Source organism: Struthio camelus, chromosome 1 (assembly GCF_040807025.1).
Source record: "Struthio camelus isolate bStrCam1 chromosome 1, bStrCam1.hap1, whole genome shotgun sequence".
Taxonomy (NCBI): domain Eukaryota; kingdom Metazoa; phylum Chordata; class Aves; order Struthioniformes; family Struthionidae; genus Struthio; species Struthio camelus.
This window is the reverse complement of record NC_090942.1, coordinates 127057112-127071934: the sequence shown is the minus strand read 5'-3', so window position 1 is coordinate 127071934 and position 14823 is coordinate 127057112. Positions and strand designations below refer to the sequence as shown.

At 41.1% G+C, this 14823-nt stretch overlaps 1 protein-coding gene across 1 annotated transcript in view; it reads left to right on the top strand.

Moving 5' to 3' along the window:
• Window positions 1-13766, top strand: part of LOC104147136 (amine oxidase [flavin-containing] A) — a 41893-nt gene extending 28127 nt beyond the window's left edge. Inside the window, exons 7-15 of the mRNA XM_068916203.1 lie at window positions 1669-1818; window positions 3196-3355; window positions 4669-4765; window positions 6581-6634; window positions 7555-7612; window positions 8031-8128; window positions 9599-9710; window positions 11152-11214; window positions 11711-13766. Coding sequence (XP_068772304.1) covers window positions 1669-1818; window positions 3196-3355; window positions 4669-4765; window positions 6581-6634; window positions 7555-7612; window positions 8031-8128; window positions 9599-9710; window positions 11152-11214; window positions 11711-11866 — 948 coding nt within the window. The 3' untranslated portion in view covers window positions 11867-13766. The remainder of the gene's footprint in view (window positions 1-1668; window positions 1819-3195; window positions 3356-4668; window positions 4766-6580; window positions 6635-7554; window positions 7613-8030; window positions 8129-9598; window positions 9711-11151; window positions 11215-11710) is intronic.
• The last annotated feature ends 1057 nt before the right edge of the window (window positions 13767-14823 follow it).

Here is a 14823-nt window from a genome sequence, read left to right as displayed (position 1 = left end):
TTTTCTGGGAAGTGTTCTTTAAGCAGAACAGCAAGTTCCAGAGCCTGAGAAAACAGTGTTTTTTTAGGATTGGCTGTGATGACTGGCATCATCTGGGTTCAGAGCATGGGAGCTTTGTGCCCACCAGAAAAACGTTTGATCTTAGAATATTTGCCTGTGGTGACCTTAGAATATTTTTGTGGTGACCTTTAATGATGGGATTTGGAAGTGGGTAGCGAAAGGCCCCTCCTCCTTGAGACAGCTCACATGGTGGCATGTTTAAGGAGCTACTTTAGACTGTTTCTCACCTTGGCCGTGGCAGGCGTCTGGTTGCCTACAGAATCTCACATTTTTCATGTGATTGTTCTGGATAAGTTTCAGAAAAGGGAGCAGGGAGCTATCAAAAGAGATTGGATGTGGTATGTTGGCACCCTTTACCTCTTACTTCAGTTAAAACAGCCTCAGAAAACAGGCGTAGCATTTCAAACTTAAGTGACGAGAAATGAAAGTGGAGACAGGAACACAAACTTCTAAGCGCTAAGGATAGGGAAGCAATGAAAGAAATTGCCTAAAGGAGAGTGAAGTCTCCATCGGTGTCTATCTTTTATGGTGAGAATAGACGAGCATGTGCTAGGAAGGACTAAAGTACAGGTAATGCTGCACTGGGGTGGGAGTGAGACCCAAAAGCCGTCTTCCTCAGGGGCCTCCCAGCCACACTTTCTGCCTAGTGTCAGCAGCTGCTCGACCTTACAGCTGGAACTGGAAATAAAATGAATCCCAAGATACTGATAACTGAGCAAGAAGAGAGTAGAAAGCTAGACTGACAAGGGCAGAAGACTTCCTTTTCTTTGCGTCTGGATCTGACAAGCCATTTTGTTTTCTACCATCCTTCCAACTCTTCTCATCCTGGTTTTTAAAAAGGAAAAAAAAAAAAAAAAAAAAGGCCGTTGAGCAAATTGATAAGCATTTCTGACTTAGCATCCGTGGCAAGTGCTATAACACATCTTCAGGCAGCCGTTTCAGTCCTTTAGCACAAGATTTTGTTGTATCTTTCTTCTCTGCCATACCAAAATCTTATATGTGGAATTGAGCTGCCTGATGTAATGCTGGTGGCTGATAGATGAAAGAGGGTTAGTGCTTCCACCAGGCCTCTGCACAGACATCGCAAAGAAATATATGTCACAAAATGTGCTTTTCCCAGCCAACAGTATCTTTGCGTCTTCCCAGGGACAGATAAAGCTTATTGCCTGCTGCGCTTGAGGCCAGATTCAATGAAAGATCTTTCTTGCTTCTGGACTTGTGCAGGCTTTGGCTGTACAGAAGCAAGCGAGTATCTCTGTCACATATGCAGGTTTTGGTAGCACAGCAATGGGTAAAACAGTCAAAACTTCCTTTTTATGAAGAGGTTAGTTTATATTAGTTAAAATATCTGCATTAGGATTTTTTGTTTTCTAGTCTTCCTGAGTCCTGAAGCCAGCTGTTTAAAGAAGCTTTTGCAAAAGTAGTTTGGATAAGAGTCTTCACTGGGGTTCGAACTTGTGACTTAGCTCTTCTGAAAGTCTAGCCAACTTAGTGCGTCCTTAGAACTTGCAGATTTGGAATTTCCTGCTTATGAGCAGAAGTTATACTCAAGTTCATTGTAATTAATGCCAATGAATTTTGTGTGTTTGTTTTTCTGTTTGTTTTTAGGAGAGGAAGTTTATTGGGGGTTCTGGTCAGATAACGGAGAAGATAATGGAACGCCTCAAAGGCAGGGTTAAACTGGAGAGACCTGTGGTCCGTATTGATCAGACAGGTGATAATGTCATTGTGGAGACTCTAAACCATGAGATATATGAGGTAATTTGATCAAAATAAAAGTAGACTATGCATTTAGTGGGGGAATACATCTGCTGTAGCTGTTAGCCAGATATAATCAGGAGTACCCATTTGTGTGTGTCTGTTTCTCAAACTATCCTGACAGTCTGTGAAGCCTGCTTTACAGACTTATTTACAGACTTATTTATGAGTGGGTCACATCTCAGTGTTTTCCTAATTGGTTTCTGTCGTTAGTCTGTCTTTTCTGTCTTAGCTGCTTCTGTGATTATATAATTTTACATTTTATTTCCTCATCCAGGCCACATCAAATAAGGAAAAATAACGTTCCTGTTCTTATCCAAGATTGTGGCTTGCAGAAAATAAAGACAACATTTCAAATGCTGTTAGTAAGATTGCAAGGTCTGCTTGTAACAAGTTAGGAGAGGCCAGAGTTCAGCCTCCTTTGTGCATCTGCATTGTGTAATAATCTATCAGTTCCTGATTACACACAATGTTATCCACAGGACGGCAACTTCATTCAGTATGCAGGACGGAGCCTGCCACAGAAGAAAAGTCAGGCTTGCACAGGACAAGCACGGAGGGTCTGTAAGACCCTTGTCTCACTGCCTTTGGAAGATTTTTCAAGAAAGTTAGCAGAAAGGGAAGGGATTGTCTGACAGAGAAACCAGTTTAAGGGTGTCCTCTAGGACTAGACCCTCTCTCTTCTCCAAGGATTTTTAAATCAGAAAGCTCCCCCTTCCATATTGCTGAGCAGCAGCAAAGTTGGAGGAGAAAGGCTTCCTGCACTCAGCTGTTGCGCCTGGCCCCAGCAGCATGACAGCAGCTGAAAGCAGTGGTATCTATGGTGATATAGTGTCACCCTGAGCCTGAAGCAGAGCATCCTTTGTCACTCCAGTCAGGTATAGGACCTGTGAGAGGCATGGAGCACGTTCAGGAAAGCTGAAATCGCCATAGGTGTTAGCTGTTACTATTGAAATTGTATCCCGTGGACATGCGCAGAAGTGATTTTGTTTTTTTTAACAGCTTATTTTTTGGACAAAAGCAGGACATATTTTCTTGGTAGTATTAAAAGGCATTTTTTTTCTGTATGATATGATGTGTGTCCTTTCCTGTTTTCCCTACCTGTCTTTAGTCAAATTTCACCCCTGTCACTGTAGTGTCCAGAAAGCTGTCAAGAATCATCTAATCACAAAACAACATGTTTTTCCCTGTTTTCTTTTTCTAAAATGGCATAATTCTTTTGGTAACCTGGTAGTATCTTTGCAGGAAATGCAAACAGCAAAGCCAGGTGTGGGGAAGTTATCAACAACTGGAAAGAGAGTCTTTCAATTGTGGCATGGTGGGCAACTTCAATGAGAGGTAGCACCTTGTGTGTACTGACTGTGTTTTGCATTTCAGTGCAGGTATGTGATCAGTGCTATCCCCCCTATTCTATCAACGAAGATTCATTACAAACCAGAATTGCCACCAAAGAGAAACCAGTTAATTCAGCGTATGCCTATGGGGTCTGTCATAAAATGCATGATGTACTACAGGGAAGCCTTCTGGGAGAGGAAGGGTATGTGGGGAAGTTGAAGGACTTGGGAGGAGTTGGCGCTAAACTAATTTTAAAGCTCTGCTATCTATCAAGGAATAAAACCTTATGTAAACAAATCAAGCACACAGAAAGGACAAAGGTAAAGCTCCTTGGGAAAGAGAGCTCTTCTTCCATACTTGAATATACATATTTTTGCAAAGCAGAGTCCAGACCAAGATGGGATCCTGAATCTCAGACGTGCTAGCTGAGGAAGCCTTCATTGCGGAAGGCTGCTAGATTACCTGTAATGCACAGAAACATGCATCTGCAGGAGCAGGATGCTTCTTTACTTCTCCCTGCCAGGGACAGGGTTAGAGCAGTCAAACAGAATTTATAGCATACAACAAGGAGAGCTTAAAGTATAAGAAAGACCTTTCACTGTTTTTAATCCTCTGCTCTACAGACTTGATATCTCAGAGGACTGGAAAAAGTAGGTTAGCTTTTTGTTTAGCTCAAGATATGTTTTTCCTGTATGCTGCAACATCACATGTTGCTTGGCTTTTACTGTTAATGAATGATGAAAAAATAAGTTACTATTTCCAGAGGTATTTGTAGGAACAGGTTAATTTCTGCTTCTTATGTGATGTTGATAGTTGCCTTGGGTAAGAATATTTTTTTACTAGAAAGACTATAAATCTGAGTATTACAGGGCATAAACCAGTCACTGACTGGGATTAGAAAAAAAATCTGGGAAGTCTTATACATTGTTATCCATACAAGTTTTTTTTGCATGTTCATCTGGAACATGTAAGTGGCCTAAATCAGGGATCTGGTACTAGATTAGTTGGCCCATGTTTCTGGTGCATTATTGTTACTGGACACCATTCCTGACAGTCTTACCCTTTGCAAAATCAATACGGAGTGTAAATCTGAGCCCGCAGTGATCAGACGTAACTACATTGTTTTTTGCTGTTGCTTCTGTTGTTTTGACCAAGCTACTCATGGAAAGAACACATCATGGTTCTTGCTAGATCCATTTATTGTTAATGTTTATTGCACCCAATAATAGAAAGCCAAAGGGAATTGCAATAAGCCACAGAAATTCCTTGCTAAGTAGTAAAAGTCACATTTAAATTCCGTTATAATGTCTATGTGTAAAAATTCTTAGAACCTGAGGGAAGACTGAGCATGAGAGAATGTTACAAGAACTCTTCAGCCTTTGTAGGTGTTATCAGTTACAAAGGAGTTACTGTACATTTCCTCTTATTGATAATTTTCCCTGGTCATGACTATAGGTAACAACGATCGTCTTCAAGTCTGTCTGACAATCCTTTTGTTTTCTTTTCTCCTAATAGGTTATTGTGGTGCCCTTTTCATTGAGGATGAAGAATCGCCAATTGCAATAACTATGGATGACAGTAAACCTGATGGATCTTTCCCTGCCATTATGGGGTTAGGAGCTACTGTTCTGTACTTGTAGATGTGTATCTCTTTTTCTATGAAAGACTGGGAGGAGGAAGAAGAGGGGAAATGGTCAGATCTCACAAGTGATGCTGCTCCCACAGAATCCTCATGTATGTAGGAGAACACTTCCTAAAACTCTCCTGTGCCTCTCTAGTCCCTATAGATTTATGTGAAATTTCTGCCACAAATAGCCTGATATAAAAGAGATTGTTGGGAAAGAATTGTTGAACTCGGCTGTCGTTCATTTTAAGCATTCAGTTAGTGTTTTGCTGTAGAATACATTTAGAAATAAATCCTTTTCTTAATTTTGTGAGCCTATATTCTGCTTAGGTTGGGCCTTCCATTTTCATTTGAACCAAGGCCCAAAATACAGTTGTTTAAGAAGCCCTCGTTTTCTTCTTTCTCCCATTGACCTGAAGAGAGACAAAGAACATCAGCTTTTGTGGTTAATCTAGGCAATAGCCATTCAGTGAAAAATTTAGGATTCTGAAGAAACTGACAAGTAGAAGAGTTGTAGTTTGGATGGGAGTATATGTAATAGCATTTACTGCCTTCTAAAATGAGATGAAGCCAATATGAACAAACAATATTTACAAATGTCTCTGCTTTAATCTAAGGTGAACCTGCCAAAAAGGCCAATATAGGTGTCAGGCAACTGCACTTGAAGTATCTGACAAGGAAAACCTACCACTTCTACTGAATGGTGCATGTTTATGGGCATATTTAAGGCTTAGGGAATTCCATGACCTGAGAGCAATAAGCCACCTCCAGCTCTCTGGCAGTGCAGTTTCTTACTTTCTCCTTGTGGACATATGCAGCTTTCTAAAAGGATGATGGAAGCCAGTTCATCCCAGGGATATCTCCACTGAGGTCAAATGAACTGATCTCCAAATCTGTTTACTTCAACCTGAATAAATATTAGTCCTATTTCTTAGAGGGCTGATCTATGACTGTGCAATGCTTGTCAGAGCTACAGGCTCCCCATCACTTATTAGCACAGACAAAACGGCATGGACAGTGATATGGCCAGCTGCTTGTGGGAGATGAAAAGCACAAGAAAATTTAGTGCTCCAGGAGCCTGCGCCATGTCCTTGGTCTCAGCCCTTTTGGAAAAGACCTACATATAAGCAGCAAGGCAGTGCAGGCTAGTTCATTGACCACTCTGCCCAATTTGGGTTTACCTTTGCTTTCCGGAGTCAGTGCGGATGTAGAGCTCATTTCAGTGGCAGCAGAATGAGGCCAGTGCTGGCAGCTTTGAAAGCCCATGTGACTTTTACAGCTGGTCATTGTCAGGTGGTCGTCTGTAAGTACCCCCCACGAACACGCACTCTTCCCTCAAACCAGCTCCTCAGGGTGGTCCCCAGCATCTCCATTTGCTTTCATTACAGTGCAGACCTTGTTCTGCAACCTCTATCCTACTCACCTGCATTAGGAGCAGTAGGAAGCTCCAGCTGCCTGGGGCAAGGCCGTCAGCCTCCGTGGGAGTGTGAAGGGGACACACGTCTGAGGCTGCAATTGCATCAGTCTCTTGATGCAGAAAGGTGATAGCTTGAAAATCACTTGAAATGGGATAGCTACAAAAGGACAGTTGCTACTGTGTTTCAAGAGCCCCATACAGTCCTTTTCACCCATGTAAGCTGTAATTATTAAGTGATGGAGCATGATGACAAAATGTCAAGCTGACTGTCTACTGGTAAAATGGTGTGCCCACCTTTTTTTCAGAGTCATTTCAAGCAAGAGTTTTAAAAATGAACTGAGGCACTGGCACTGTATGATATTTATATGCTGTATTTTTCTCTTCAGTTTCATCCTTACCAGAAAGTCTGTTAAACTGGCACATCTCAGTAAGGAAGAGAGGTAAGAGTTCACAAACTGTTAATCTTTCATAAATAAGTCAGCTCTCTGGGATGCTTCACCGCAGGAATGTGCATGTGTACATATGTACATGTGTACATATGCACATGCTCAGAGCAACTACAAATACTGGAAATGGGGCAAAAATTGAGCTGTAGTATAAACTGGCTGAAGCGCTGATATCCATCCAGTTGATAGATGTTTCAGAATTTCCAAGTCCCACCTGCTCTTCCATGTTATGACTTGTCAGCTTTGTGTTTGTAAGTAGTCTGAGAAGAATTTCCTGAAGACATTCCCAAACTGCATCACCACTGAATGATGCTTCACCCCCTAGGATCAAGGAAGCACTGACGTGTATAGTTTTGAGTGTCCTTCACATTCAGACTAGATGACAAAATTTAAACTTCCATCTTTGTAACAGTATTGTTTCTACATTAGTCCATGAAATGAGTGAACAGTAGTTTCTAAATGTGATCTTGGTACACATCTAAGTGAAACAGGAGTTCTGATTAGGAAAGTGTGTAATGTTCTGCTCATGTTCTGTTTTCAGTTATAGTAAATCTGTAGGTTGTTTCACTGTTTCGTATCTGTTCTTTTCTGGTCTTCTACCGGTGAACAGGAGAATGAATTGACTCCGCATCCTAAGATAACTGTACAAAGACTTATTTTTTAGAGCTCATTGCCAGCATTGGCCTTCATTTCCCATATGCAGGGTCAATTTTGGATGTCACATTTAGGCATCAGCGTTTAAAAACATAAATTAAGAACTTTTAAATCAGATTAAAAACAAAATACAACCCAACTTTCTTTGCAGTGTATTGCAATACATGTGATTTTTTTTTTTTTTTTTTTAAGATAAGAGCAATAGCTGAGGCTTCTTTTCCATCTTATTTTTTCTTGATTCTGCTTTTATTTTCACGTAGGAAGAAGAAAATCTGTGAGGCATATGCCAAGGCACTGGGGATGGAAGAGGCTTTACATGTAAGAACTGAATGTCTGTTTTCACCTTTGTTGTACAGTAGGGTTGCCTTTTGTTCTAGTAGAATGAAGCCAAAATTCCCAGTACCTAAAATAGATACCTAAAATTATAGGTTGTTCCTTACAATCTCTGCTCCCAAGGGCAGAGAATTGCGGGACAAAGAAAGCTAGCAGTCTCGTGCTGTACAAGAAAAGAGAAGACAGTGCATGGTCTAATTTGTCCTGTCATTTCCCCATGAGAGGCCAGTGCTTCTGTAAACGTGCAAAGATTTGTTTTGTGTTGGATAGCATTAGTCGGATGAGCTGGCACTCCTTTAACAGGTGTCCTCACCCTGATTTTTCCGTCTTCCAAGGATATTAGCTTTTTATTTCCAGTTTCTCTGCCCGTGTTTCACTCTCTTATGTTTGCTAATACTTACAGCCGGTGCATTATGAAGAAAAGAACTGGAGCACGGAACAATATTCTGGGGGTTGTTACACAGCCTATTTCCCACCAGGCATAATGTATAATTATGGAAGGTAAAAGAAAGAATGCTTTGCTTTTTAGGTTGTATTTCTTAGATCTTATTACAATGATATTCTTTATGCAACAAGCTTACAGGATGTGTAGCCTATTGGGAGAACTCCAACCCCTCTTTTCCACTCCTCCAATCCCTAGCTCAAGGATCTTGCTATTGGCTTTAATAAGAGCACAGTTTCTCTTGTGATTTTCAGTGAAATAAAACACAGTCACAAAGGGACGTGCTGGAAATAGGAAACCTTTCCCTGCTAGGTTGCTTACAGTATTTGCTGCTATGCCGTGTTTACAGTAGATCTCTTACTGCTCTATGAAGCCTTGAGGGCACACATCTTAGACAGTGGAAGAGTCTCCACTGACTTTGCAGTTGCAGCACCAGTTTCTGGCAAAGCCCCTTCTTTCACATCACTAGGGGAATACACAGAACTGTTATATGAAAACTCATTTTCTCCTCCCAAAGCCTCACATGCCTTTCCCACGCAGAGTTGCTGTGTTGCTAATGGAACGTGTTAGATAATACTGGTTAACACTAGGCATACCACTCAAAAGCTGGTGGAGAGCACTATTTCAGAACCTATTGGGAACAACCAGACAAATCGTATATCCATAACCAACAATCAGACAAATCATGTATCATATCAGTATGGGAGCTCTTTAGCATGTCTTTCTCAAACTGACTGTCCCTTGTGGAGTCGCACCCTGCCTCTGGGCCAAGATGGGACTGGGAAGGAGTCTTCCCACACTCAGATTTTCCTGCTGTATCTATCTGAATGCTTGGGAAGTGATGAGTGAGGCCTGTGACCTGGGGAAGCTGGTGTCAGGCAGGCAGGGAAAACCTAATCCAGGACTAGGTGAGAGCCACCAGAGCAGGCATATCCCTCTGTGGGAAAGGGAGCTCATTAGCAACGGCTGGGTTGACTGGGATGCCCGTACAGCTTTGTACGGCTGATACTATCCTAAAGGGAGAAATGCAACTTTCTGTTCTAGATGCAGATGCGTTCAGCTGCCGTCCTCTTTGGCAAGCAGCCAGGCAAGTTGACCCTCCAGATAGAAGCTGATGTTAGTGACCCGTTGCTGCAAAAACATCATTTGCTTCCCATTGTAATGGCAGGATAATGACAAAGCTGCCATGCAGAGGACATAAATCTATCACCTGCACTGCGTTTATGGAGGCTATTAGGATTGTCCCTTATCCTAGCACTAAAATAAGACTGATATTATTTTGCATGGGAGCTGGGCACACTGATTTGTGCCTTGGATTTTCTTTGTCCCAGATCTTGAATAATGCTGGAGTTTTGTGTATGAAAGCAGGTAGGTGATCCTGTGGAGAGATCTTGTTGCACTTTGCTCCCTGGCCCAGGTTTGCAGGAATTCTACAGCAATTAGGTTGGCAGCACTATCTCAGCCAATAGATTGCTTTTAGAAGGATCATCATTTTACTTGTCATCTGACATTCTCCATTTATTTTGAAGGATCATTCGCCAGCCTGTTGACAGGATCTACTTTGCTGGCACAGAGACAGCCACCCAGTGGAGCGGATACATGGAGGGGGCCGTACAGGCAGGAGAGAGAGCAGCTAGAGAGGTACAGACCTTTGGTTTGCTTTGGTCATCCCTATTAAAAGACTAAAGAGGATTGAGTGCAGCTTGAAGGATCCCAGGAGAATCCCAGAAAAGAATGTGAACCAAAGCTCCCTTTTTTGTTTGTTTTTTTTTAATTTGATTTAGTTTGTTGTTGAATAAAGTGAAGCCAAAAATCTCACAAGAATCTGAATATTATACAGTATGTTACTGCACTAGAGATTTAAAACAAGGTTCACACAGTGCGCTTCATATCTATGGAGGAAACCCTCCAACCTCATGCTGCCCTTAGATATACTATCACAATTTCTATCAAATTAATCGCAGTATGTTTTAGAAGTAATTTAAGTCATTACAAACACTTGCAGTTATTTTCTGTGCAGTAATGTGGAAATCTGAGCATTGTTCTATCCATTCTGCTCCTCCTTTTATGAGAGAATAGAGTTAGCTAGTCTTTATGAATTCGTAATGGGCAACTCTGATGATGTCTAAATCTTCTCAGAATGACACACATTGGGCTGGGTTCCCAGTCACAGTAAAATCTCTTTACAGCAGTCTGGAAGGAGGGAAAAAAAGCATTAAAGGATATACATAACAGTTACAACTTTTGTATGGCAGAGTCACGGAGCTGTTAGTTAACTGAAAATCAGCCCTTTGCTTCTATTTGACAGAATGTCATATTCCTCTTACAAGCCTCATACTTGCTCTGTTTCAAGTCACTTAATTTCTCTTTTCTTTTCTTTTCTCTGCGCCTACGAGTACTAGTTACAAAGGCTCTTACTTGTCTCTTCTGGAGACGTTCATTTGCCCATCTATGATTGTTACAATCAGTTTATTGTCAAAAAAAAAAAAAAAAAAAAACCTTACTGAACTTTGTACTACCTTAACAGGCAAGAGAGAACTTCATAATCCTAACCTTGAAAGCCTTGGACCTGCTTCGCTTCTCTTCTCTTCCTAATTTTGATTCAAACAGTATCACTCCTAATAGGCTTTGCTTCATGAGAGCAAGGCAGCAACCTCACCTTAGAATTTCTCAGACTGCCAAGTGAAAAAGCATTTTTACTTCTACTGAGAAGTTTAAAATAAGCATCTGGAAAATCAGCAGTTCGTGTGAATTTCTGTGTGAAGCCCTGCTTTCTACCATCAGGGAGTGACCCTGGAATGACACTGGAACTGTCCTTTTAGCCTTAAAGCATTGGTTAGGCACATGATCGTTTCACGACCAGCTTCTGTATTTTCACAAAAACTGTCATAACTTCCGCCTTCTCCTTTGCTGATGTCAGCAGACAAATCACTATGCATTTTCTAGTTCAAGGCACTTTCAACTAATCAGTTATGCTTTTTATCAGTATTGCTTGCTCTGACTTGCTCTGTTTTTCCAAACCAAATTGTAGGTAATGTATTTTTTAATTTTCCTCATGTGGTACAAATAATTTTTCTTTTAGATATTATGCAATATGGGGAGGATCTCGGAGAAAGAAATTTGGATGCCTGAGCCAGAATCAAAGGTAAGTTTTACTTTCTCCTTGTCATCAGAGCAAGAGTGAACCCCCTTGGTCAAGATGCAGTCCCTACCCAAACGACTACTGCAAGTTTTTAATTAGCTCACATGTTGACAGCCTTCACTTGTTCAATTCCTCCCCAGAACATTGTCTGAGAGAGAGATGACCAGATAAAGGTACAGTGATCTAGTAGCCTGGAGGAGTGGAAAATGCAGGAAGTCAGCCTAATTCTGCCCAATAGTAGGCTATTGTTTTAAGTCTAATATAGTCATCTTCATAACCAATCACAGGTGGCTGCTGTTAGTGACAGTATCTTCACTGTACTGTGGCCTTATGGTACAGCAGAAATTATGCATTTCATAACCACTGACTGTCCTTCCCCCCACCTTATCTGGTCATCAGTAAAAACTTGTGATCTCTATAATATAGTGGGAGACACTTGCACTCTTGCTTCACACAGTAAGGGAGTCCCTGTGGTAATGCAAACTGCTCTCTATTCCAGGATGTCCCAGCCCGACCGTTTACTACTAGCTTTTGGGAGAGAAACTTGCCATCTGCATCAGGACTGCTGTGTCTGGTTGGATCTACCGCTTTTTTCACCTCTGTGGCTGCTGCAGGGCTGTTTGCCTATAAAAAGGGACTATTCGTTAGAAACTAGTGTATTCTAAATGCCCACTTGAAGCTGCACACCCCCTATTCTTCCCTTTTGCCAGATGTGTGTTATTTTTGGAGAGAAATGACAGAGACAGCTGGAAAGGGCAAAAGTTGTTCTCCTGGTGATTCTTTTAAATATCATAATTAATGCATTAAATCTACTGCAGTTGCTACCAGCAAAACACAATAGATCAACTGGGAAGGGGAGAGGGGGACTTTTTTCAAATTTGCCTTCTGCTTGTCTGTTTTTTTTTTGATTGGACATAGTAATATCAATGGTATATTCCTAATAGAGGGAAGGGAAAATGCAGATCAGAGCTTTCTCCAAAAGCCAAAGAGGCCTTGGATAATGCATTCATTTCCACTTCCTGTTATTTTTTTTTTTTTTTAAAATCACACAGGTTAATAAATATCCTTACATATTCACCTCAGTTAGTGGCTCAGACTATTTCAGGTTATTCCTTTAACATCCCTGCTGCACAGAAGAGAATAACATGCCAATCAGACATAGAAACGTTAAATCAATTTTCAAATGCATTTGATTAATAATTAAACATCAAAATGTGAAACTTAATGATGAGCTGAATGAAAAGAGATAATTAGCATGAATTAAATCACTAAACAGCAAGAGAATAAGCATGAGTGGACTTTATTCTACCTGCTACTGAACAAAGAAATACACTTATCTATTGTGAAATGCCTGCACTTCAGTGAGTCTTATGCTTTGCAACATTTCGATAGAGTGGCTCTCAGTTATTTCCTGGCCCAAGTGAATTCAATCCAGCCTGGCCATTTGCTATTAAAATGGGGTAAAATGAATTAGTGAAGTTAAAGCCCCTCTGACTTACAGCAGATGCTAGCTGTTATTTTCAGGATGTCAGTAGTTTCCTGGCTCCTTATCAATTTTGCTCTCCCTCATTTTACTTGTAATCTGTACTGCCTTCCTACAATAAGTGGAAATATACTTGGGGCTTGAATTACCGCCTTGTAAATTGCAGTAATTAGAGGCATCTGCCTGTTCCGCTGTTGTTATGTACATGGCACACTTCAAATAATCACTTTAGTGTTAACTAAGTTGAGAATATACGTTTCAAAGTGTACCATCGTTATGCAGTCTTTTTACCATGAATGTAAGCATTGTCTGTGTCCATGAACTCAATTGTCATTCAATATCAGTGAAATGTGCCTTTAAATCATCCTGAAACCTTGAAAAGAGGATCTATTCGATAAATTTTTCTTTGTATTTTCACTTGTGCCATTTTTTGTGGGTTTGCTGAAGGGAATTTTTTCTCCAAACCTGTGTCAAATGTTGAGACATATTATATACAGCAGTAGCCAAAGCCCTGGCTTTACTCTGTGAGATCAATATTTTCAAGCCAATGGAAAAACCTACCTACCCTGCAATGACTTTCTTCCAGGCCTCCTCATCAAATACGTTCGTGTGTCCTATCATCACTTTGTAGAAAAGTTTCCTATATGTTATAATTTAGTATAGGTCAATCTCGGCATAGATGCTGATGGTCTCAACTACGGAAGCTGTTTCCAAAGCAAAGGAATACTTCAGATGGCTGCTTGTTGTCAGACCCCTTTCACGGCATCAGTGTTAAGAACAGCAGAAAAAAAGTTGTACAGCTGGTATGTGTCTCCTGAGCTTCCTATTTGGTTGTTCATGACCATTTTGGGTGAGGATCAGCCAGCCGCTACCAGTTTCTTTGTGGGGGGAAAAAAGCCCAATAGATTAGTAATAGAAAGACCTTCTACATTTTTAGATTAAACTTTCTTATCTACCTTGGAGTCATACAGGCACTTCAAATTACCTGTGCTGGAAAGCAGAGAATAAGGAAGCAGCAATGCTGGATTTTGAAAACGCTGAGCTGTAGTATTAAATGCGTATTTAAAGAGAACTTGTATCAAAAGCATTTTTGACAGGTCGTTTTAGAATTCGTCTTAGCAACCTTTTGGGAGGGGAAAATAGTGACTACTGTGAAGAGTTGCTTGGCTGGAGGCATTCCTACGGATTTTTTTTCCTCCCCAGCTCCAGCTGTTACCAAGCAAGGCTTCATGTACGCTAGGACTATCTCTGTGCGTGCAGCCTGGCATAGCCTTAGTCCGAGCCCAAGAGCTCGGAGAGTGAACGCAGACTATCTCCTGTTAAGTCTTTTGTGGCTTAGAATGGTTCTGTACTGTTACACGTTTACCTCAGGGGCAATAATTTGCTGCCTGAAAAACACTACCCCAGTCTATTCAAAAACATTCGTCCATATGTGTATTTACAGCAGTTAGAAGCGTTCATTTATGTTCTGACTTGAAACTTGACTTCTGGATTTCACAGCAAAAAAAAGCTGCTGTGCACATGCAGGAGTGAACCCAGATAAACTGGAGCACATCTGTGGCTGATACTGTCCAGCTCCTCTTTTCACCTTCTCCAAGCACATTTATATCCAAGCAATTTGTTTTGAAAAGCAAGTGTAATTCAATTGAATTAGTCTCAGACTGTTTAACAAAGCCAGGTACAATGTTGCACACTTCACAGGCAAAAAGCACATCTCACGGCTGTGGGAATGGTACATGGCAAATGAAATGAAAGAGGTTGATTAAAATTGGCATTTCTGAAACTCCTGCAGCTCCTAGGTACCATGCTGCTACGGAAAAAGGGCAGCGTTTGTGCCTGTCAGAGATCATAGACCAGTTTCCATTCTGCTTTCATGCCCCTTTGACAATCAGAACAATTTTCCTGTTTAAACATTAAACACTTAGCTTAAATATTAAACAGCCAGGCATCTTTCTTAAACCAACTTTGAAACAGAATGGGATTGAGTTTATCACCACTGACAACTCCCAAAATGAGCCATTGCCGTTAGAAAATAAGAGAGGCCAAAACAGTATGGAAACACTTCTTCCCACTGGGAGCTAAGCAGCGTCCCCCCCGCCCAGGCTGGGGGGGGGGTGGGTGGGAGAGCC